At 38.5% G+C, this 25,215-nt stretch overlaps 1 protein-coding gene across 1 annotated transcript; it reads right to left on the bottom strand.

Moving 5' to 3' along the window:
- Positions 1 to 421: 421 nt before the first annotated feature.
- Positions 422 to 3,798, bottom strand: LOC145160424 (AUGMIN subunit 5-like). The gene is made up of 7 exons (XM_079079601.1): positions 2,860 to 3,798; positions 2,193 to 2,790; positions 1,956 to 2,108; positions 1,339 to 1,894; positions 1,035 to 1,230; positions 822 to 954; positions 422 to 737 (listed from the first exon to the last, which is right to left on the bottom strand). The coding sequence occupies exons 1-7, from the start codon at positions 3,399 to 3,401 to the stop codon at positions 609 to 611; spliced, it is 2,307 nt and encodes a 768-aa protein (XP_078935727.1). The 5' UTR covers positions 3,402 to 3,798; the 3' UTR covers positions 422 to 608.
- Positions 3,799 to 25,215: the final 21,417 nt, after the last annotated feature.

The following is a 25,215-nucleotide window of genomic DNA, read 5'->3' as shown; positions in this document are numbered from 1 at the left end:
GTGAAAAGTTAAGGACAAAGATGACAAATAGGTAAAGAGTTATTGTCTTAATATATTAAGCCATGTTTTTTTTGGCACAACTCGGTAAGCTCAATAAGTTAAAAAAAAAAACTCATAAAACAATTACACAAGACTTACCCGAAATGAAGTGACTCGAATGGGAAAAATCTCGATTGAAGCAAGTGTCGCAATAAACAATACCAACAAGTGTAGTGGGGTTAGCCTCGGATACAACTTTTAAAGTCAAACATAGGGTCAACACTATGTTCAGACAAACCCATGACAACATTCTCGAAACAATCATTACTCTTTGCATAGAATAGAATTACCACAAATTTTTTATAGAGGAAACTCGTATCATTTTGTCAATCGAATATGGTTTGGTCAAAATATAGTTCTTACTGATTTAACTCTTAGAAAATAATACAAATGTTTGTATTTGTATGCATGTATATTTCTTGGTTGTCTATTGGTTGCAAACGTGTATTGAGCCATGAGGCTAGTTGTTGGTTCACATGAATGTTATGGTACATTTCAAAACCCAAAACTTACAAATATAATTTTATTATTATATATTAAAAAAAAAAAAAAAAGATGAAGCAAAAAGGCTACAGAAGTTCGCTGTCATAAAATGTAAGAAGTTGCTTCACGTGATTATGCCAAGCTGCAACGTTTTGTCCATCTACAGTTACCCAATCAACAACTGTTGATGCTGGTTGTTCCCACCATTCATCAAGCTGCATCAAAATTACATCTCATTCAGCTTTATAAAAAAAGATTAAAGATTTTATTAAAAAAAAAAAGGAAAAATCGATGCTTACCAAACCGCTAACATATTTGCAATCCTCCAGTGATTTCTGAGCATTTGAAACTCCATTTTTTAACTCAGGCATCCACTTTTCTGAAACTATCTCCATTTGTTCAGAAGCCAAATCTAAACAGTAATTTGTTGTCCTGAAAGATATAAATAATGTAAAGGGTGTACAAAAAAAGAACTATAAATATATATAGACACAAAATAATTAATATATTACCCTTTATATTCTTTTTGAGTATGATAAGCATGATTTAATAACGTGTGACCACTTTCAACAAGTTCCTTTTTTGTATGGACCATATTTATAGCATTTGATAAGTCCTCCAATAAACAAGCCTCAGACCCACACAACTTTAAACAAAATTCCATTGATTCCAATACGGATGCTAGGCTAGCTTCTGAACCTTCCACACCTAAATTACAGGAAATAGCAACGTACTTAATTTTTTTTTTTACAAAATCTAAAAAAAAAAAAAACTAAAGTACATTGCCTATATAGGCAAAAAGAGTATTGAACATACCTGCAGGATACTGAAGGGCTGCAGAAACACGGGAAATGGAAGGAATTGCAGAAGGATCTCCTGCACCAGCTCTTGCTGTCAGTAGAGTGGCATTCTTTTCTGCAATAGCAACTGCTTCAGGTCCAGTGGGCCCGTTTGGAATCATGGATTCCCACAGTGCTTGTGGAGTTGATGGAAGCATGTAAAGAGTATTATCAGGTATGCGAAAAAAGGCTGAAGCTTCTTTATCAATAAGATCTTTTGTGTTGTTTGTTATGTTGATAACAACTCCACATTCTGGAATGATGGTATTTGATGCATGCTCTCTTGCAATCAAAGGTTGTTGACTCCAGAATGCAGCAGCATCCATGTTTGCTTTCATAAGAGTGTTACAGATGAACTTAAGCTCTGATCTTCTACTATCAAATTCTTCAATTTTCTTCCACTTTTTCTTTAAAGAATCTTCAGCTTCCTTTCTATCTTCACACAACATGTTCAAACGCTGAACTTCAGACATCAAAGTGGTCAAGCTCGCCTTTAATCCAGCAGCTTCTCTTTCCATGGCCCACACCTCCAGCTGTACAAACAGAAAACAGTTAATTAAGAGGCATTTGAAAGGCTTGTTTAACTTGTATTACCTCCAACTGTCTGAGACTACTCATGTTCTGTGAAAAAGAGTCTTCATCATCACTTCCATACAGACGCTGTTGAAGTTTCTGGAATGCACTTTTAGCCTCTGCAGCTTTATTGAGTTGATCTTCAGTAGCCACAAATTGTTGAACATGTGCTTTCTGTAAACATGAAGATGCATTCGCTTCCATAAATAAAGCTAAATGGCATATGTTGTGAAGGGTATAAAGTAGAGAGAAAGATACCTGTCTTTCAAGAAGTTGATTTTGAGTTCCTTTTGAAGCAATATTACCATTACCATAAAGTTGCAACTGTAATGGTGAGCTGGCATCAGGGGAAGCATCCATTACTCTGTTGTTCTCGTACCTGTACCTTAATGTTTCTGCATCGGCTTTAATGTCAATCTTCTCTGTTTCTTTAGCAATTAAAGATTTCAGCTTTTGAGTGTAGGTGATTAAAGATAGAAGCAACTGAGGAGGACTTTTGAGACAGTTATGAATCACATCTTGGATTTCATCAGGTATGTCTCCATCAACATCAATCCCTAACTTGGCAGTTTCTTGTTGTGGGTTTGAATGAATACCAATTCCTTCGTATGCAGGAAAGGAATTATGGATCTTTTCTGTCATATGTACTGCAAGCCATTCACATGCCTTGCGTATATTCCTTTCCTTGTTCGTTTCATTTAGAAATGTGTCTTCTTGTTTGGAAGAATCAGCCTCCAGTCTCTGAGAATCCTTTGCTTGATTAACATAGGAAGAAAGACGCTTATGATACTGGGAGAATATTCTAATTGCTTCATCACACTGTTGATTATAAGCTTCCAATGTCACCTGTTTATGCCTACACTATGAACGAGAATATGTATTATACTCCGCATTAAGAATGAGATTAGTTTTCAGTACAACAAACCTGTAATTTGATCGTTCATCAAGCATTCTTTTGCGGTCTGCCTCTTCACGTGAAACCTCTAACATTCGTGCCTTTAACTCCTTCCTTTGGCGTCTCACAATACGCCTCAACCTCTCCACTTCCTTTTCAGCTGAATCTCTTTCCTGTAGAGCTGTCTCTCTGTTATTGATGTCCCCTGCATTCGTGCTTTCAATCCTTCCCTTTGGTTTCTCTTTCCTCTTTGCTCCTCTAGTCCCTTTCCCAACCTCGCCATTTTTGCTAGATTCTGTAATGTCATGGCCACTAGCGTTGTCTTCTCTACCATGGACGAGGATGTTACGCCGTATATCATTAACCGTCTTCACCGATTTAACCCTTTTTAATAGAAAATTAAAAACAGGGATCATATTCCCACGACAAACCCTACGAATTGCGTCAGATGATGGCATTGATGCCTTACTCGAAGCCATGTAAGGGCCTAGAGGTCTATATCCCATTTCCTTCTGAAGCCAATCTAATATGGCTTTTGGCTGGGCGACAGAGCTCGTCGACGAGCTCTGCATTTTTGCGAGAAACCCAAAAAACTAGGGTTTTAAAATACCAATTTGACTAATTTGACACTGAATTGGACACCTCGATATAGAATTTCAATTATCAAGTCGGGTAGTGGAACAAAAAAGCTATGATCGATTGATAAATTAAGAAAGTTATGGAAAGCAAGTAGATCTGAAGATGTTAATGGGTTTCGCCGGCAATTCACAAGGTTTTAGATCGAATGGAAAAAATTATCGAAAGATGTTACAGCGTGTAGTTGCTCCACTGGTCGGGAAATTGATCGGAGCTGTTGACAATGAGCGATCTGAGTATGACTCTGAATGTTCAAATGGAATGTCCCGCCCGTAATCGTGAAATGATTTTGGATTCCACCACATTCTTCCTATTGTTACCGGACATCGCCATGGCATGCATTTTAGATTTTAGCTATAGATAATTAGATATTACTTTTTAGTAAATTGCAAAAATGGCATGGTGTTTTGTACTTTTTTTTCCTAGTTAAAAGCCTAAAAGAGAATCTTACGAGTTATCCATTGCAAAATCATTAGGTAAAACTTTATAATATAAACAAAAAAATTATGTTTCGGAAGTATATTACTATAGGAGGATATAATAAGGCTTTATAAAAGTTGCATGAAATAAGAAGTGGCCCTTAAAGTTCCATGATGGGTTGAGATAGTATTATACTTAAATATTCACTTGAGATTTAAACATTCCACAGTGAAGTGGATGTGAAGTTTGAATCTCACAATGGTCAACTTTATGGTGGTCTATTGTTAAAAAAAAAAAAGCTTAATTGTTGTATATTGAAATAATTATATTGTTATGAAATGATATATATAGAGATCAAGTAATTTGCTTTACCTTATAGAATGAAATGTGTGCAATTAAAATAAGAGTATAAAGGTGTATATTATGACTATGAAAAAATCATAATGATTATTTTACACATTCAAAATAACAACGTAAGCATGAATTCGAATCATCTATCATTTTCGAAATACCAAATATAATGAACATATTAAATAAGGCTTTTACACATCCTTAGTTAACTCTTTCCCTTCCCCATATCCCTACATCTCACACCCTAAATACATCTTAATGATAAAGATTACATATTTACATGTATAAAAACAATGAAATTCATGCATGAATGTTTAATGTAAATGCTCGACTTAACATTCTAATGTAACTTTTATGAGACTCCTCTTAACTATGAATGGCCCTACTCAAGCATCAATATGATATTATCACTACTCAAGTGACTAAGTGTATAAGTCCATACTAAAAGAAACTATGAACATTGGCCCCTACTTAAGAAACCAAACATAAATGACTACTTAATCAACCACATGTCGTTGTCCCTACTTAAGAGACCAAGTGAACTCCACTCTCTTCATGTGCATCGCATGACTATGACAAAATCTACATATTACTTTAGAAAGAGGCTTGAAATTCCAAGGTCTTCTTCTTGATATACTCAATTATTTAAGTCACTATCAGTGAGTTATTTAACTCCATTCTAATAGTACATTAGAATTTGAGTAAATTACAGTTTTGATCCCCGTGGTTTAGGTAGATTCACACTTTTGGTCCAACATTTGGAAAATGGACAAGACGCATCCATGTGGTTTCTGAATATTGCAGTTTTGGTCCTTGATCCATATAAGTAGACTATATTGCCCTTTCTAATTTCTTTTACTCTTTTTAAAAGTATAAAATATATTTTAGGCCCACCTCCCTAACCCTCCATCCCAACCTCACTGTGTCTCTCCTTTCTTCTTCCTTTTTTGTTCTTCTTTCACCCCTTTCAAAAGTGTCTCTCTATCCCACATTTCTTCTTCCCATTTCTTCCTTCCTTCTTCCCAATCAACATAAAATCATAGTATTGGTAGATGTTTGATATTGGCGGTGGTGGAGCAGATGAAGGTTTGGATACTATAGAAAGCAACGGAATCACCAAGGGAGGGACGACGATGAAAAATAGGATGTAGAAGATGGAGAAGATTGTTGATACAGTGTTGAGGATATGATAGTTTCAGAGTTTGGACAATGTGAGTCTAATTCGATGAGCCATTCATAATTGGTATGTTATCAGGGTTAGAAATAGAAATTTGCGATGGAAATGAGATATCCACATCTCACTGGAGGGAGAGAGGTTGAGACACTGAAAGGGAAACGGAGGATCAATGAGATATGAAGGTGATGAATCAAAGGGAACAAGAGGATATGTGAGATATGTAGGTGATAAATCAACGACAAAGGGATGATGATGGGTGGTTTCAAAAGGAGATTGGGAAAAGAGTCGATGGGAGGGGAAGTACTTACTGGAAATAAATCGTGTGTGCCTCGTCTTCTTGTGTTCTTGGAGAAAATTACCAATCATGATCATCGCTATTGAATCTCCTTGTGACTAGATGGAGGAGACGAACTGAAATAGATGTGTTCCGATTTTCTTGTGGTGGTGTTGATTGATGGTGGTGGGAGATGAAGTAGTGATGACTAATGCTTTGGGAATGTTTTCGATGGTGAATATAAAGACGAACATGATGGGTTATGGCGGGGTGGGGAGGGGGTGGGTGGGTGTGGTGGACATTTTTTATTTTTTATATTATCAAAATTTATAAGTGAGGAAAAGAAATTAGAAAAAGAAATTAGAAAGGGCAATATAGTCTATTTATATGGATCAAGGACCAAAACTGCAAGACTGTGAAACCACAAGGATGCGTCTTGTCCATTTTCCAAAGGTTTGACCAAAAGTGCGAATCTACATAAACCATAGGGACTAAATCTGTAATTTACTCTTAGAATTTGAATCATGTGTAGAAAACTCATATTTAATGATTAAAGACTAAACTGTAAATTTGGTCCCTATGGTTAACAAAAAAATATGGAGGGAGTCCAAAAAGTTTTCAACTTGCACCATTGGTCCAAAATCACAAACTTTCCGTAGATTTGGTCCCTGAACAATTTAAATGACTCTTTTACCCTTTTCATTTGTTTTTTCATTTTTAAAATTTGTTTTATTATTATTATTTAAATATGTACTAAACAAAACCCACCCATCCAACCCTCCTACCCTCACTCCTTAACTCCTCACAATCTCTTGTTCTTCATACTCTCTTTTGCCGACAACATAACGCCAGAGCCCCTGTGTAACGCCCCAAAAATCATGACATAAACAATTTTGTTTTTAGTTTAATAAATCGTTAGTACATGTCTTTCCCATGAAACCAAAGTAATTATGTTTTAGCAAAACATCGACAAAACAGACTAATTCACAAAAAGCGGAAACATGTGGTGTGTGCTCTGCAATCATCCCGAGCCCTTCCAATTGAAAACTAGAGTACCTGAAATATAAACTAAAAACCGTAAGCGCAAGCTTAGTGAGTTCCTCAAAATACCATACAACATACAACCACGGGTTATCATGCAACTAGACCTGGCAATTCGTGTATTCGTGTCATGAAAACGTGTCAGCCACGAATTTGACATGATACGATTACACGATGAGAAATAAGCTTTATCTTAATTTTCAATATGTATTCGTGTCGTGTATTCGTGTCGTGTCGTGTCTCTCACGGATTCGTATATTCGTGTCTAGAATTGTCAGGTCTACATGCAACATACAAATAATTGCCATGGGCTCCCTCCATGGTCTTTATCGGAAATTCCATGTGCTCCCCCCATGGTGTTTATCGGAAATGCCATGTGCTCCCCCCATGGTCTTTGTCTGGAATGCCATGGGCTTCCCCGCATGTTCTTATATTCAAATGTTACGGGCTCCCCCCGGGGTCTTCCATGCAAGCATCACAGAGACCAGGGGCGGAGCTTCAACATTTGATTTGGGGGGGGGGGGGAATATAATATGTATAAAAATCGGTGAACAGGGGGGCCACAGCCAAAATTTTATATTTTTGGGCCTAATATGTATAAAATTAAAGTAGAGGGGCTATTTCTAACCAAAAAATCAGCAGGGGCCACAGCCCCCCCCCCCTAATAAATCTCCGCCCTTGACAGAGACAACTAGCATATCACATAACAAGTAACAGGCCAACATTGGTGCCTTCAACCCATGGATATAGTGAGAAGACTCACCTCGCACTGCTGAATCATTCAAAAACACTCTTGGCTGCTGGCTGGTAGATCCACGAACTATCAATAGCAAAACAACACCCAATTAACAATTGGGTTCCAATCCATAACCACTACTTCATACCTAGGGTAAAAAGACCATTTTACCCCTAACCTAGCCTTGTCCAAACTAAGAACCAAGCTTACAATCTGAAAGGCCCAAAGGCCAATTAATCAACTAATGACCCAATTTTCCAAATCGGGCCCAAACCCCTTACATGGGCCTTAACTTAAGGCCCAACCATTCATTCTAGTCCAAAACACTTTGTATTCCGATGGCCCATTAATAACTTAAACACTCAAGCTCAAAATACCAAAAACCACTCGTTGCCCAAATCATGGCCCAATTTTCCAAATTGGGCCCAATGCCCTTCGTGGGCCTTCTCAAACTCACAATCGGACCAAAACCTGATTTACCAACAGGGCCCCAGACACATAATCTCAACAGATGGCCCACATCGAAGCCCAACAACGAAACTTCCCCTGACTGAGTACGCAGGGCGTACTCAGCTGTACACTAAGCGTATAGGCTGTTTGGCTTGTACGCTGCGCATACAGACTTGTACGCCCAACGTACTCCTCCATTAAGCCAAAACCTTGATTAAGCTCTTAATTCTTGATCCCTTAAGTCCAAACCACAGATACACTTCTAAATGAACGTCTAGAACCATAAAGTCACTGACTTGGTGACTTTGCATGCCACAAGAAGACCCAATCTTAAAGTGTAGCATTCTACTTTCATGAAAAGGACCCAAAATCAAACATGGATGGTTTTAAACTCTAAAGGTTCCAACTTTGTGGACCTTAAACCTCAGAAACACTAAGAGGGGCAACTCAAAGTTCCTGGAGTGGAATCAAGACCACTAGATCTCATTCTTGGGACCAAAATGAACCAAAACTCATAAATGATAGATCTAAGACATCAATGATCAAGTTCAAAGCTTTATACCTCCAACAAGCTGGAAATGAGACACATAAGCAAGATCCATAAGCTCTTCCTTGATTCCAATCCTTGCACCAAACTCTATCTTCTTGGAAATGGACCAAACACACAAAAAATGGACACCATGAGCTCAAAATGCCACCATGAAGGCCAAAGGACGATTTCTATGGTTTTGGGGACTTGGGGGCTCGTATAGAGGCCAGCCAAGATGTCATACCCCCAAACTGAAATGGCGAAAATGTTCGGGGGTGGAGGACGTCATATGTAGTATCACAACAATTGCATCATAGTAATCAAAGTAAACACAACCATTACATCGAATATATATAAAAGGTATTTACATCTGTTTGATTCATATTTATATACATCAAAAGTAGCAAAAATAAAGACGTGACTCTATATGCTCCGACTTCTCAAAAGTCTGTCGAGGTACCTGTCTACTGATTTTCTGAGAATACAAGCGGTTTTGAAAAGAGCATATCAGCATAAAAGTTGGTGAGTTCATAAGCATGTTTTTGTAATGAAATCCTGTTAATGAATCAATAAAAAAAGTTTGTATGTTTTTCCAAGAAAATCCCATATTTTCTAACATATGTGTTTGTTACAGTGTTCCATGAGGTATTAGTTTGAATGCCTGATTACCACCAGATGAATTGTATATGAATGTAAAATCCCTTTTTGTATGAAAAACCCTGGATATCACCAGTATATATTAAGTAAAATAAAGTCGTGAACTGAAATCCCTAGAATCCTCCAGTTGTATTATGAAATAGTTCTATTAATGAAAATAAAACTAAAGAAGAATGAAATCATGTAAGCAAAAAGGTTAGTTTATACTATTGTGAGTCGTATAACCATGCTTTATATGACCTAGAGACCTTTACGACGTTCTTCAAGTGTCGGATATATGACATTTGTCACCTCATGCATGCCTGCCTAACTGTAGCTAGCAGTTCAGGTGTAGGATTGTCAGTCCCGAATAGATCTATTCACAAATCTCACGCTCTCCCTCCAGGAGACTCTGGTTATACTATGATAGTATTTAGTCCAGTACACCAGAGGGTACAATTTTTGAAGTAGAGTCTCACAATTCTGTATAATGTAGTTTACGTGCAGTTCTGTATTGATCTATTGTATTTGAATCCGTGTGTATACTTTATAGAGTAATAATTATACTTAAATAATTATGTAATAAAGTATACTTGTTACCCGAGAATATCATAAACTAAGTCTGTCATAGTTTATATGTTTAGCAATGTATAAGCTCTGAATTTGTAATACTGTATATTGAAACCCCAAACTATACCTATTATAGTTTGCATGAATATTATGTATTTGGTTCATGAGTTGATCTGAAAACTATGCAATTTGGTAGTAAGTCGAAAACGTCCCTTATGCTCAACATAATACAAAAGGGATAAAATATCTAAATATTTTTATTAAACGTGGAAACCGTGTGACTATATCCATTGCATCAGTTTTAAGTGTTTTGAAATCCTTTTTGTATAAATTCACAAATTATTTGTGTTTGGCTTTTATTCTCCCCCTGAAAACATTAAAATTCATAAAAGTATAGGGGTATGAACTCACAGTTGGTTGCGTGAAATGTCAGACAACGAAACTGGAAATGAGGACCCTCGGGTTGATGTACGCGACACTTAACGGGATCCTAATAATAATTAAATACATATTTGTATTCTTATTAGCGAAACCATTATTTATAATGTTGGAAAAACACTTGCTTTTGGTTTAGGAATTTTACCGGGACTCGATTGAATCAGAGAAAACGGGTTTTCAGCCAAGTTCACCACTTAGGAAGGGTTTGCGGTCATGAAGAAGATTACGGCCGTGAACTGTTCTCGGCCGTGAACAGCCCCTTGAAGGGTTTACGGCCGTGAACGGTGTTCTTGAAGGAAATATGAACTTTTGAAGGGTGTACGACCATAAACGGTTTGCGGCCCTTGAAGGTTTGAAGATTTGAAGGGTGTACGGTCGTAAACTCAAGAACATAAACACTTGATTTGACGAAAAATTGATGTTTTGATGCTCCCCAATGAGCTCTAAGGCTGGTAGAGTGATAGATGAAGAGAAATCTTGAGTTTTCTTGTGTTTTCGGGCGGGGGTTTTTAGAGAGAGGGAGTGTGTTTGCGGTCAGAAAAGTTCAAATGAGGGTGGGAGTCTCGTATATATAGGCTGGGGGTATGGTCAGTGGTGGGGTCCAGCCGTGAATGGGTTTACGGCCGTGATCGGGTTCACGGCCGTGAACACCAGTCAGGCCGGATGTTCACTGCTTTTCAAAGGAAACTCGAGTTTTCGCACGATTTTGGTTCTGATTCTTATATAAAATTAAATTATATAACTCTAACGATTGTTCCCAACCCATAAGAATTTGACGGAACTAAATAAAAGACATAATTTATTTAACGGGCTTAGCTAACGTTAACAGAAAAAGGTTCGGGTTGTCACATCATCCCCCCAATAGAGGGAATTTTGTCCCGAAATTCAAACATAGAATACAAATCATGGACACGGAAAAAGATGAGGATACTTCTGTTTCATTTGATCTTCGCGCTCCCAAGTGAATTCAGGTCCCCGCTTGGCATTCCAGCGGACCTTCACTATCGGTATGCGAATTTGCTTTGTTCTTTTGACTTCCCGATACATGATTTCGACTGGTTCTTCTATGAAATTAAGGTTCTCATTGACCTCGATATCATTACTAGGGATCACAAGGGTTTCGTCGGATAAACACTTTTTAAGATTCGAGACGTGGAAGACGGGATGAATATTACCAAGCTCTTGGGGTAAACGAAGTTTGTATGCTACAGGACCGATCCTAGCGAGGATCTCGAATGGTCCAATGTATCTCGGATTCAGCTTTCCACGCTTTCCGAAGCGTATCATGCCTTTCCAGGGTGAGACCTTAAATAGAACATGGTCACCAACCTGGAACTCCAAGGGGTTTCGTCTCTTATCGGCGTAGCTCTTTTGTCTATCCCTGGAGGCTTTCAGTCGTTCCCTGATTTGCACGATCTTTTCGGTGGTTTCGCGAATGATTTTCGAGCCTGTGAGAGTGTTGTCGGCGACTTGACCTTTGTCTAGCTGCGTGTCACCGACCTCAGCCCAGCACAGAGGGGATCTGCACTTACGGCCATAGAGGGCTTCAAACGGCGCAACCTTGATGCTAGTATGATAGTTGTTGTTGTAGGAGAACTCAACAAAGGGCAAATGAGTGTCCCACAACTTGCCAAAGTCGATGAAACATGCTCTCAACATGTCTTCCAGTGTTTGAATGGTCCTCTCACTTTGCCCATCGGTCTGTGGATGGTAAGCTGTGCTCATATCCAGCTTAGTTTCAAGAGCCCTCTGCAATGACTGCCAAAATCTCGAGGTGAATCTGCTATCCCGATCGGAGATAATGGACATAGGCACACCATGCAGGCGGACTATCTCTCGAATGTAGATTCGTGTCAGTCTCTCCATCTTGAAGTTTTCTTTGATTGGCAGGAAGTTGGCGGATTTAGTCAGTCGATCGACAACTACCCAGATGGTATCGTGCCCACTCGGAGATTTGGGCAACTTAGTGATAAAATACATCGTAATCCTTTCCCACTTCCACTCAGGTATTGCTGGCTGCTGAAGTAGACTTGAGGGCTTTTGATATTCTACCTTTACCTTGGCGCAAGTCAGGCACTTGCCCATGAAGGTAGCAATCTCTGCTTTCATGTTTGGCCACCAATAGAGATTTTTAAGATCCAGGTACATCTTATCCGAACCTGGGTGAATGGAGTATCTAGTCTTGTGAGCTTTGTTCATGACAACCTCTCTGTACCCGCCGAACTTTGGGGTCCAGATCTGGTTCATGAAATAGTAGACTCCATCTCCTTTGATTTCCAAGTTCTTTTCCATTCCCCTCAAGGCTGCATCCGACATGTTCTCTGGTTTTAAGGCTTCCAGTTGAGCCTCTCCGATTTGAGCGCCTTCACTCTACGACCTGAATACTATTTCTGGCTGAGGGCATCCGCTACCACATTGGCCTTGCCGGGATGATAGCGTATTTCACACTCATAATCACTGAGTAGTTCTACCCATCGTTGTTGCCTCATGTTCAACTCTTTCTGATCGAAGATATGCTGTAAGCTCTTATGGTCGGTGAAGACAGTACACTTGGTTCCGTAAAGATAATGTCTCCAAATTTTTAATGCGAAGACCACTGCTCCCAACTCCAGGTCGTGAGTTGTGTAATTGACTTCGTGTGCTTTCAGCTGTCTCGAGGCATAGGCAATAACCTTTCCTCGTTGCATGAGCACACATCCTAGACCCTGATTGGATGCATCGCAATAGACAACGAAGTCCTCCGTCCCTTCAGGCAGAGACAGGATAGGTGCGCTACATAGGGACTGCTTCAATGTTTGAAACGCAGTGTCTTTCTTTTCTCCCCAACTAAAGGTTACACCTTTCTGAGTCAGGGTGGTTAAGGGCTTAGCAATCCTGGAAAAGTTCTGGATAAACCTGCGACAATAGCCAGCGAGATCCAAGAATTGACGAATTTCTGTGGGTGTCTTCGGTGCTGACCAATTCTCAATCGCTTTGATTTTGGAAGGGTCCACGTGTATGCCTTCCTCGCTAACCACGTGACCGAGGAATGTTACCTTTCTGATCTAAAATTCGCACTTAGAGAATTTTGTGTATAGTTTCTCCGCCCTTAATGTTTCCAACACTAGCTTCAAGTGCTGTTTGTGATCTTCCTCACTCCGAGAGTAAACAAGTATATCATCAATGAATACTATCACGAACTTGTCTAGGAAAGGGCGGCACACCCGATTCATCAGATCCATGAATACCGCGGGTGCGTTGGTTAGACCAAAGGGCATTAGCACAAACTCATAGTGACCATAGCGAGTTCGGAATGCTGTCTTGGGAACATCACTCTCATGGACTCGCAACTAATGGTACCCTGATCTCAGGTCTATTTTCGAGAAATAGCCGGCTCCTTGGAGTTGATCGAAGAGGTCGTCGATTCTGGGTAGGGGATAACGGTTTTTTACGGTAAGCTTGTTCAATTCACGATAATCTATGCACATCCGAAAGGATCCATCCTTCTTTTTCACGAATAGAATCGGGGCTCCCCAAGGTGAGGAACTTGGTCTGATGAATCCTTTGTTGAGCAGTTTATTGAGCTGACTGGATAACTCTTGCATTTCTGCCGGCACTAGACGGTATGGGGATTTAGCTACAGGAGTAGCTCCGGGAATTAAGTCGATACGGAACTCGACTTGGCGCCCAGGAGGGATTCCGAGAAGATCTTCGGGGAAGACATCAGGAAAGTTTCAGACTTCGGGGATGCTCTCGAGGTCTTTAACTTCCTGCTTCTCATTAACGACATGGGCTAAGAATGCATGACACTCCTTTCACAAATATCTCTGGGCTTTGATGCATGAAATGATACGAAGGTTTGAGCTGAGTTTATCACCATATATAATAAGGGCTTCGCCAGATGGCAGATTGAGACGTATGGCTTTTTCATAGCAAAGGATATCAGCACGATTGGGGCTCAACCAATCCATGCCGATGATGACATCGAAGCTTTTTATGGAAACTGGCATAAGGTCGATTGGGAAAGAATGGTCGTTTAGGGTAAGGCTACAGCCTATGAATATGTCGTTAGTGCTCTCTTTCTTTCCGTTAGTCATCTCGACGGTAAAGGTTTCGGTTAGAGGTTGGGATTTATGATGGAGTATATTCTTAAATTCATGACTAACAAAACTTCTCTCCGCACCAGAATCGAAAAGAATGCATGCATAAGAGTTGCCAAGGAGGAACGTACCCGTAACAACGGTGGGATCAACAACTGCCTCCTCCTGGCCCATCGCTAGCACTCTCCCTGTGCTGCCAGCTGTTGTTGCCTTGGGGCAATTCCTCTTGAAGTGGCCGATCTCCCCACAACCATAAAAGGCTTGATCAACGCCCGCTCCAGGAGCCTGATTGGTTGGTTGGGCTGGTGTCTTGCAAAATCAAGTTGTGTTCCCCTTCTTGCCACAGCTATTGCGTTGCAACTCACGGCAGGGTCCGTGATGATAAAAGTTGCACTTGTCGCACCTTGGAAGAGTACCAGCATATCTACTGGCAGGTGCTTGAGCTGCAGGAACAGCGGCAGGAGTGGTAGCAGCATGAACTGTCACTACTTGTTGTTTCTTGGAGGGCTCCTGCGAATACTGGCCCTTACGCTTATTCCAAAACTTTTTCTTCCCACCACTCACATTTGGTTGTTCGGGAGCGGCTACCACATCATCAAGATCAACCCGTGATCTATCAGGGTCTGCGCCAGGCACTTGGCGCTGTTGAATGTGAGAGGTTTAGCAGCCAAAACATTTCCTTAAGTTAGGGGCGTCAATCCCCAAATGTACCTCTCTATCTTCTTGCTTTCCGGGGTGACCATCACCGGACAGAGAAGAGCCAGATCGCAGAATCTAGCTGTATAGGTAGCAATGTCGGAACCCTTCATCTTCAGGTTCCAAAGCTCGTGTTCCAACTTTTGCATCTCGCCCCTTGGGCAGTACTCAGCAAGCATGAGTTTGTAACACCCCATTTATTAAATAAATAAATTAATTAACGAATGAATGATTAGTAGCCCTAAAATCCATAATTTTAGTGGAGAGTTGGTTTTCGGAAACCAAATGTTACAAATTTAGAAGTCACGGGTTAAAAGTGTAAGTTTCGGATTGGTTTCGTAAATATTATTGAAGGCAGAGATTAAATGGTAATTTCTGGGACTTCATTTGAAGAGATTTTGGAGGCTAAGGGGCTTTTTGGTAATGAGGTATCGAATTTGAAAGGAAATTCCGAAGCTGGGGTAGAAAAGGTAAATTAGGGGCCTTGGTTTGAAAAGATTCTATAGGGAGGGACTAGTCCTGCCAATATGGGATGAAGATAGTTGGCAACACGTATATAACTGTTGCATTGCCCAAAACCCTAACCCTAGGGAATGTTATTCTCAGCCGTCGACTTCACTACCCTCGTGTTCTCCTCCAGCCGCCACCCGACTCCTTCACGTTTTCCGGCCAGACGAAGATCCGGTGGCCACCAACGTCCATGCCGTCGGCCAGAGCCACCCTCCAGCACGTCGCCGTCCACCTGCCGACGAAAACCAAGAACGAGCGTCATCTCCTTCTTCCTCCTGTTGTCGCCGCTCTCAACGACCGGTGGAGTCGCATCGCGTCTCTCCGCCTTCTTCTGCCGCTGCTCGGTCACCGTTGATCATCCCGGGCGGCTGTTGCGGCTGGTGTTCCTTCCCGGCTGCCTTGCGCCACCACGAGAAGTGGCTGAGGTCGGAGTACACCTCTATATCGTACTCGTGACGACTAGGGTTCTGTGGACGTTGATGCTAGGCTGGGACTCAAGGAAAATCGCCACCACCGTAAGGTGGTGGTTGTCATCGAAAATCCTCTGGTGATTGCCGTTGCTGCCGTCTCCTCGTGTCACCACCGCCACCGTACGTCACCAGGTGGGTGGTTGGCTTCCCTTTCCGAGTAAAAAAGTAAAGATGTGCGTGTTTCAGCTGGTGTGTGTGTATAGCTGAGGTTCTCGGAAATGGCATCACCACCACCATAGGGTGGTCGCTGCCGCAATGCGCCACCGCCGGCCACCACAGTGTGGCTGTGTGTGTGTGTGTTATTTTATGAGTGTGTGTGTTATTTGGAAATTATTGTAAATTGTGTTGTAATCGGAATAATAATAGAAAATCCACAACCACCACCGTGAGGTGGTGGCTGCCGCCTCCTGCCGTCACCAGCCGTCATGTTGGGTGGCGGTATGCCACGTTTGTATTGTGACTCGTTTGGGATGTTTGGACAACGGGACTAAAACCCTAATGGGCCTAATGAACCCTAATTGATCAAAAGATCTAGCTATTGGGCCTATTGGGCTAAGATGGGTTGGAAACCCTAATTAGGGTTTGGAAACCCTAATGCCATGAAACCCTAATTTGGGACTTATCGGGACCGCATCGGGATTATTTAATGAACTTTAAATACTAATTAATAATCATTGCAAATTAACCTAAGGCCATGTGGGACTTAATGGATCAAGTCCTTAATGGGTTAAGTAGGAAAACTTAACCCTAATCATCATTTTATGTGAAAACCCTAATTTCACTTGGACCTTGAGTTGGGCCTTTCTATTGGGTTTTGGTGATTGGGCCAATAATGGGCCATCCAAGAACAATAAATGGACTAGAATAATTAGTTGGGCTTTAGGGTAAGGCCCATATGAAGGATTTGGGCCAATATGGAAAATTGGGCCATAGATGGGCCATAGTTTGGGCCTTGATGATTATAAGATATAGGGCCACTTGTATGTCAAATGTTTGGACTGGAATAAAGGTTTGGGCCCAGTTTGGAAAACTGGGCCATATGTTGGGCTTGGACTTATAATTGACTTTTGGGCCTTTGGATTGGGCCTTGGGCTTGAATCAAGCTAAGTTAGGGGTAAAGTAGTCTTTTACCCCAAGCATGGATTTATGGATATGTGTTGGGACCTAATTATTAATTGGGTGTTGTTTTGATGTTGACAGTTCGGGAACCTGTCATCGAGCAGCTGGGGTTGGGTCTGCGGGACTTCAACAGTGTGAGGTGAGTTACCTTCCAGTAGCGGTGGGTCTACGGCCACAATTCCAACCCACTAGTAGGAGTCGTATGTTAGATGTTTGTCTTTGTGATATTCATCTAGGTTTGCTACTACCTGATATGTTTATGTGCTAGCATGATATGTTATATGTGATAGTGGTAGTAGGAGGGGAATAGTCCCCGAGTTCGGTTGTTAGGACCGAAGGGTAGGTCGGGCACCCCAGATATGTCTGACAATATGTTTATGCTATGATATTATATGGTAGTAGTAGAAGGTGAAATAGTCCTCGTATCTCGGTCGTAAGGACCGAAGGGTAGGTCGGGCACCCCAGATATGCCTGACAATATGATTATGTTATGATATGTGTGGTAGTAGTAGTAAGGGTGAAATAGTCCCTGGAGTTCGGTTGTTAGGACCGACGGGTAGGTCAGCACCCCATAATGGCTTGACACGGGTAGGTCAGCACCCAGAATGGCTTGACACGGGTAGGTCGGCACCCCAGATTGACCGGACCGGGTAGGTCGGGCACCCCAGAATTGCCTGGCAGTATGTATGCTATGTGATTGTATGGTATGTGGTATGATGGGGGAAATCACTAAGCTTCGTGCTTACAGTTTTCAGTTTTGGTTTCAGGTACTTCAATTTCAAAGGAAAGGAGCCGGCTCGATCGCAACGCATCACACTATGTTTTTCCGAACATGAGATCTTTGGGATTATACTATGATATTATTTCATGATGACATGCTTGATTATTGACACACTGGTTTTGACATGAGTTAATATTATGGATGCTTTTATACTATTGGTTTATAAATAACTTAATTAAAAATGAAATTTTTGGTCTTGAATTTTGGGATGTTACAAAGTTCCTTTATACTCTCCCAACCCATGGCATTTGCTACTGGCAGAGTTAGGGATTTTACCCGGCTATTCCACCAAGTCAATGCTCTATCGGTGAAGGTGCAGGCGGCAAACTTCACCTTGCTGGCCTCAGAACAAGCACAAATCTCGAAAATTGATTCGATCTTCTCGAACCACTGGGTTAGGGCAATGACTCCTCCATTGCCGTAGAAAGATTTGGGTTTCGCATTCATGAAATCTTTATAGGAACACTCCTTTTGGTGTCCCTGACCGCCGTCAAGGTTACGAGGATCGGGTCCACTTCCTGATCCGCCAGCGCCGCCCAGATTTATTTGTGACATTGCAGCAGCCACAACGGCTGTAACTGCTGCCTGGAACATGACAGGATCGAACTGAGGAGGTGGTGGTGGCGGAGGATTGTTGTTCTGCTTGTTGGGTCTCTTCCTGGGAGGCATCTTTCTCTAAAAGATACAAGGGAAAAATGACGATAAGCCTTCTATGCTGATCATGAATTGGGTATTTTCGAGCAAGATATATTTAAACCTTACTGCGATAACAAAGATCTACAATAAAGGTTTACTAACAACAACAAGGAATTGCAGGTCTTTCATTTATGAGGATTTGTACTATAATGATGACTCTGTGCAGTGTTATAGAACCATAAAATACTCCTATAGTATTTTAACTATGTGCTTCATTTGTATATGATTTGGTGCGTTTTAGACTTGTTGCAACACCACAGTCACTCCCAAACACATGTTGGTCATATCTTAGACAAATATAGTTGATTATGTTATATTGGCCACACATATGACTACATAACTATTCAGGTTTAACCGCGGTGTCCAACTCGCCCTAAATACTTTTATGTAGTTCTTACTATGTTATAGCATCTTGTACGTATGTATACTTGTATACTTCTTGTAAAAAATACTTGTATTTTAAAGTATACTTTTAGTTTCATAGCACTTCGGCCCCCTTTAGTGTTTATAGTTGTATACCATGTAAGGTTCGGTATACATAGTTCACTATAAACAATGGCTCTGATACTAATCTGTCACACCCCCAAACTGAAACGACGGAAACGTTCGGGGGTGGAGGACGTCATATGTAGTATCACAACAATTGCATCATAGTAATCAAAGTAAACACAACCATTACATCGAATATATATATATATATATATATATATATATATATATATAAGGTAGTTACATCTGTTTGATTCATATTTATATACATCAAAAGTAGCAAAAATAAAGACGTGACTCTATATGCTCCGTCTTCTCAAAAGTCTGCCGAGGTACCTCTCTACCGATTTCCTGAAAATACAAGCGGTTTTGAAAAGAGCGTATCAGCATAAAAGCTGGTGAGTTCATAAGCATGTTTTTGTAATGAAATCCTGTTAATGAATCAATAAAAAAAGTTTGTATGTTTTTCCAAGAAAATCTCATATTTTCTAACATATGTGTTTGTTACAGTGTTCCATGAGGTATTAGTTTGAATGTCTGATTACCACCATATGAATTGTATATGAATATAAAATCCCTTTTTGAATGAAAAACCCTGGATATCACCAGTATATATTAAGTAAAATAAATTCGTGAACTGAAATCCCTGGAATCCTCCAGTTGTATTATGAAATAGTTCTATTAATGAAAATAAAACTAAAGAAGAATGAAATCATGTAAGCAAAAAGGTTAGTTTATACTATTGTGAGTCGCATAACCATGCTTGATATGACCTAGAGACCTTTACGTCGTTCTTCAAGTGTCGGCTATATATGACATTTGTCACCTCAGGCATGCCTGCCTAACTGTAGCTAGCAGTTCAGGTGTGGGATTGTCAGTCCCGAATAGATCTATTCACAAATCTCACGCTCTCCCTCCAGGAGACTCTGGTTATACTATGATAGGATTTAGTTCAGTACACCAAAGGGTACAATTTTTGAAGTAGAGTCTCACAATTCTGTATAATGTAGTTTACGTGCAGTTCTGTATTGATCTATTGTATTTGAACCCGTGTGTATACTTTATAGAGTAATAATTATACTTAAATAATTATGTAATAAAGTATCCTTGTTACCCGAGAATATCATAAACTAAGTATGTCATTGTTTATATGTTTAGCAATGTATAAACTATGAATTTGTAATACTGTATATTGAAACCCCAAACTATACCTATTATAGTTTGCATGAATATTATGTATTTGGTTCATGAGTTTATTAGAAAACTATGCAATTTGGAAGTAAGTAGAAAACGTCCCTTATGCTCAACATAATACAAAAGGGATAAAATATCTAAATATTTTTATGAAACGTGGAAACCGTGTGACTATATCCATTGCATCAGTTTTAAGTGTTTTGAAATCCTTTTTGTATAAATTCACAAATTATTTGTGTTTGGCTTGTATTCTCCCCCTGAAAACATTAAAAATCAAAAAAGTATAGGGGTATGAACTCACAGTTGGTTGCGTGAAATGTCGGACAACGAAACTGGAAATGAGGACCCTCAGGTTGATGTACGCGACACTTAACGGGATCCTAATAACAATTAAATACATATTTGTATTCTTATTAGCGAAACCATTATTTATAGTGTTGGAAAAACACTTGCTTTTGGTTTAGGAATTTTACCGGGACTCGATTGAATCAGAGAAAACGGGTTTTCAGCCAAGTTCACCACTTAGGAAGGGTTTGCGGCCGTGAAGAAGATGACGGCCGTGAACTATTCTCGGCCGTGAACGGTGTTCTTGAAGGAAATATGAACTTTTGAAGGGTGTATGGCCGTAAACGGTTTGCGGCCCTTGAAGGTTTGAAGATTTGAAGGGTGTACGACCGTAAACTCAAGAACAGCAACACTTGATTTGACGAAAAACTGATGTTTTGATGCTCCCCAACGAGCTATAAGGCTGGTAGAGTGATAAATGAAGAGAAATCTTGAGTTTTCTTGTGTTTTCGGGTGGGGGTTTTTAGAGAGAGGGAGTGTGTTTGCGGTCAGAAAAGTTCAAATGAGGGTGGGAGTCTCGTATATATAGGCTAGGGGGGTATGGTCGGTGGTGGGGTCCAGCCGTGAACGAGTTTACGGCCGTGAACACCAGTCAGGCCGGATTTTCGCTGCTTTTCGAAGGAAACTCGGGTTTTCACGCGATTTTGGTTCCGATTCTTATATAAAATTAAATTATATAACTCTAACGATTGTTCCCAACCCATAAGAATTTGACAGAACTAAATAAAAGACATAATTTATTTAACGGGCTTGGCTAACGTTAACAGAAAAAGGTTCGGGTTGTCACACAAGAAGACTTAATTTGTTTATATAGGGGACATCCCTAAATATTAGGGTTTCCATTTGCCCCTCGTACGCTCAGCGTACCTCCTCGTACGCCCCGCGTATGAGGTCTCACACCCCGACCCATCATTGCACTACGCTACGTGTACTCTACACTACGCCTTGCGTAACCGGCTTCACATCAGTATGCCCTGTGTACCTCCCTGGTACGCCCCGCATACTAGGGTTTTTCCCAAACTCTAATTCTTCCGAAGGCCATAACTCTCTCGATACAACTCCGATTTCAACCATCTATATATCCATAAAAAGGTATCGAGACGCTCTACATTATTATAAACTCATACCAGACATAAGATATTTCGGACGGACATCCACTTTCCACAAAAGCCCTAACTGACAAATTAGCAAAATGCCCTTTGATTCCAAACACAAACCGAATGAAAGGTCCAATATGCTCAAGAGTCATATTAAAGTGATATTGCTAAATAACATATGATACTAATGGGTCACACTAACAACAACTTGATACAATTGATTATTGATTAGAAATTGATTTTAATAAATATTCAATAAAACTCTTATAATTAAATTGGAAATTATTTATTTCATGGAAATAATAAATTCCATTAGCAAGTAACTTAATATATATCATATGGTATGATTTATAAGTCATGTACAAAATTTTGGACTAGTTAAATCCTTTTGTCTTTTTCCTAAAAGACAAGGTTTATATTTTATAAAAGAGTTTATAAAAGTTTGACTTTCTCTCTTCTTCTTTACGCAATTTTCGAGATATGCATAAAAAGAAGAAGTGTATGACTTGTCTAAATCATGCTTTAAAGGCATGGGAGACATGCTTATGACAATGGGGACAAACTTGCTTAAAGTGCTAAGGACTAATGGTTATTAACCTCACTTTATGCATATAAATAAGAGGCTTGCATTAGAGAATGGTTTGCTCATTTCCTTCCTCTTAAAACCGTAACCTCCTTAGAGGAGGTTACTCTCTCCCTTTTGTTCTTCATTTCTTCAAGAACAATTGCCTCTTCAAGCCTTCTTTAAGTTCATATTAGTTATGAACTTGAATCTTAAGAGTTTAAGAGTTTTGGACTAACATCTACATCAAGTTGAGTCATTGTTGGTGTCTCAAAGGTTCCACATTCTTCATCAACTTCCAAGCCTCCCAAGAGGACCCAAAGAACTACAAAGGTTGTTATTTCTTCACCTCTTCTTTGGTTGGTGTTTAAATCTTTCTACAACTTGCAAGAAGATCCTTGGTGGGTATAAAATGTTTATGTTATTTCAAAAATTAAAGGCTTCCGTTGCCATATCTATCAAGTTTATGAAACTATTTTTGAACTAAAACCCAACAATTGGTATCAGAGTCACCTTGCAAGTTTGGTTAGATTTTTTTGATTTTTGGAAATCTTAGTTTTTGGAAAATATGGATAACTTGTTTTTGTATGAAAAATAAGTTCATACATATTTTCTATGACAACTTTTTTTATTTTATGTGACAAAAGTTTCATGCATCTTTTGTCATTTAAAGTTGTCTTAGAAAAACAAAGGTTGTTTGATGTGTATATTGATGTATATGATGTGCATAAGCTGGCCAAGAACCAATGTGTTGTTATGTTGGTTATTTTTGTTATAAAATGGTTGTAATAATTTATTTATTCATATGATATGTAATAATTATATAGATTAGCTTTTCTTTTTATTTTTTGTAAAGTAATAGATTAGTTTTTAGAAATAATTTATTTGTACAAAGATGTAACAAGAAATGAAGTTTGAACTATTTTTTTGAAGACAAAAGGAAAATTTTCAAGTTCAACATGTGCTGGGAAGAACATGACACTTTCTGAAAAGTGTCATGAATGCTACACATGTGCTGAACAGAAAGATGACACTTTATGAAAAGCGTAATGAATGCAGCAGAATTTTTCCTTAAAGAAGGTTTTCCAATCTTTTGCAAGCAATGAGTGTTTGCTTAAGTGTGAGCTTTTACAACAACATTACAAAAAGTTTTTTTGGTCCCTTTAAATGTCCCTTTAGGAATGGACTTGACATTTTTGTGTTGGCTCACAAAAATGTCATTAGTTGGTTATGTTTATACACATATCTTTTTATGCATGTTTGTGGTTTTTATTTTATGCATTATTTTGTGTGGTTGATAAAATTAGTTTTTTCACATGCTAAAATAATTTTGGACAAAATAAACATCACATGGAGTTTGAGTTTTCAAAATTGGGCATAAGATGTAACAAGTTATTATTATTATTATTTCAAATAAAACCCGGTTTTACAAAATCGTTAGTAACGATAAATTTTGAAATACTTCACTATAAGTTTAAAATGGTGATTTTTATAACTTATACAAACTCCAAATATATAAGTAATAAAAGGAAGTTTTATTAAATATATAAAAGGTTCAAATGCATTCAAACTTAATACCGGTTATTAAAATTGAATTACGTCTAATTATATAAAACTAGCTTTTTATATAGAACCTTTAAAAGATAATTTTTTTTTGAAAATTGATACCATGGTTTATTATATGCATGTAATAACCATGATATCATATGTTTTTAAACTAGATTTATAAAACATATAAAGACCCTTTTTACAAACCTCAAATCTATGTAATCATTTTGAAAAACACTCGCACGTCTCTTGTATGCACTAGTGGGATAAAGGATACCTAACCGCTTAGTGTTATCTTTTGATGGCCGGGGTGTATTCGCGATTTCTATAACCAAGTTATAGGTCGATTACGCAAGTTTTTCAAAATGGACGATTTGATCGGAAATCTTTTGTGATAAAGGATACCTAAGCAAGAGAGTTCCGAGGCATAGATGGGATCAAACATGTCTAATTAAATTTGTTATTAGTGATCCCATAAATCTAAGAATTATATAACAAGATATAATTGATAATCGATATAAAAATATAAACGAGAAAAATGTAAAAAGCATTTTTTTGGTGTGGTGTTTGAATATAGTGTTTAATGTTTATTATATTTTTTTCGTTTATATTTTTATGATGTTTTTTTGAATAATTTTTTTTTTTAGTTTTTTGGCGTGTTGTTTGAATACATTTTAAATTTTTTGACGTTTTGTTTATTTATACGTTTTGTAAAAAATGTAAAAAAAAGTTCGTTAAATGTGAATATTATTAACTTAGATTAGGTATAAAATTATATTTTTAATAAGATTAATAGATAGGCTCACTGAATTACGAAAAAGTGTTCCAGTTTATGTAAAGGCTAATTGGAAAAACTATATAACTCGAAAACGAACAAAATTTCTAAAAATTAAAAAAATGAACTCGAAAACATTGACATATGTATTTGAGTTATATGAATTATGATTAGCATTTTCCATTGGGAATGAAATGTAAAAAAATTTATAAAACTAAAAAAACTGAATTCGAAGCCACTGACACTCATTTTGAATTTCGGTTAGCCTATACAATAATCCTATTAAAATAAACAATTATATACCAAATATGTGTTAATCGAATTCTCATTTAACTAACATTTTTATATTTTTTATACAAAATATATCTATAAAATGCTTTACAAATACATAAAAAAACAAAAGATAAAAAAACATTAAAAGATATATTCGAGTAAAATATCAAAAAAAAAAAAAACTAGAAAAATTATTCAAATAAAACGTCAAAAAATATAAACGAACAAAATATAAAAAACATTAAAAATATATTCAAATAAAATTTTAAAAAAATATAAATAAAAAAAATAAAATGTAAGCGGCAAAATATCAAAAAAAAAATCTAACAATTATATATATATATATATATATATATATATATATATATATCTTGTGACCATGGCTAGTGGCGATTCTGTGAAGGATATGACAAACAAGTTTGATAAACTGAACAAGTTTGAAGGGCATGATTTTCGTAGATGGAAAAAGAAGATGCATTTTCTCTTTACTACTT

The sequence above is a fragment of the Lactuca virosa genome, chromosome 2 (genome assembly GCF_052849685.1).
Source record: "Lactuca virosa cultivar CGN04683 chromosome 2, Lactuca_virosa_CGN04683_v6, whole genome shotgun sequence".
In the NCBI taxonomy this organism is placed as follows: domain Eukaryota; kingdom Viridiplantae; phylum Streptophyta; class Magnoliopsida; order Asterales; family Asteraceae; genus Lactuca; species Lactuca virosa.
This window is presented reverse-complemented; position numbering and strand designations above follow the sequence as displayed.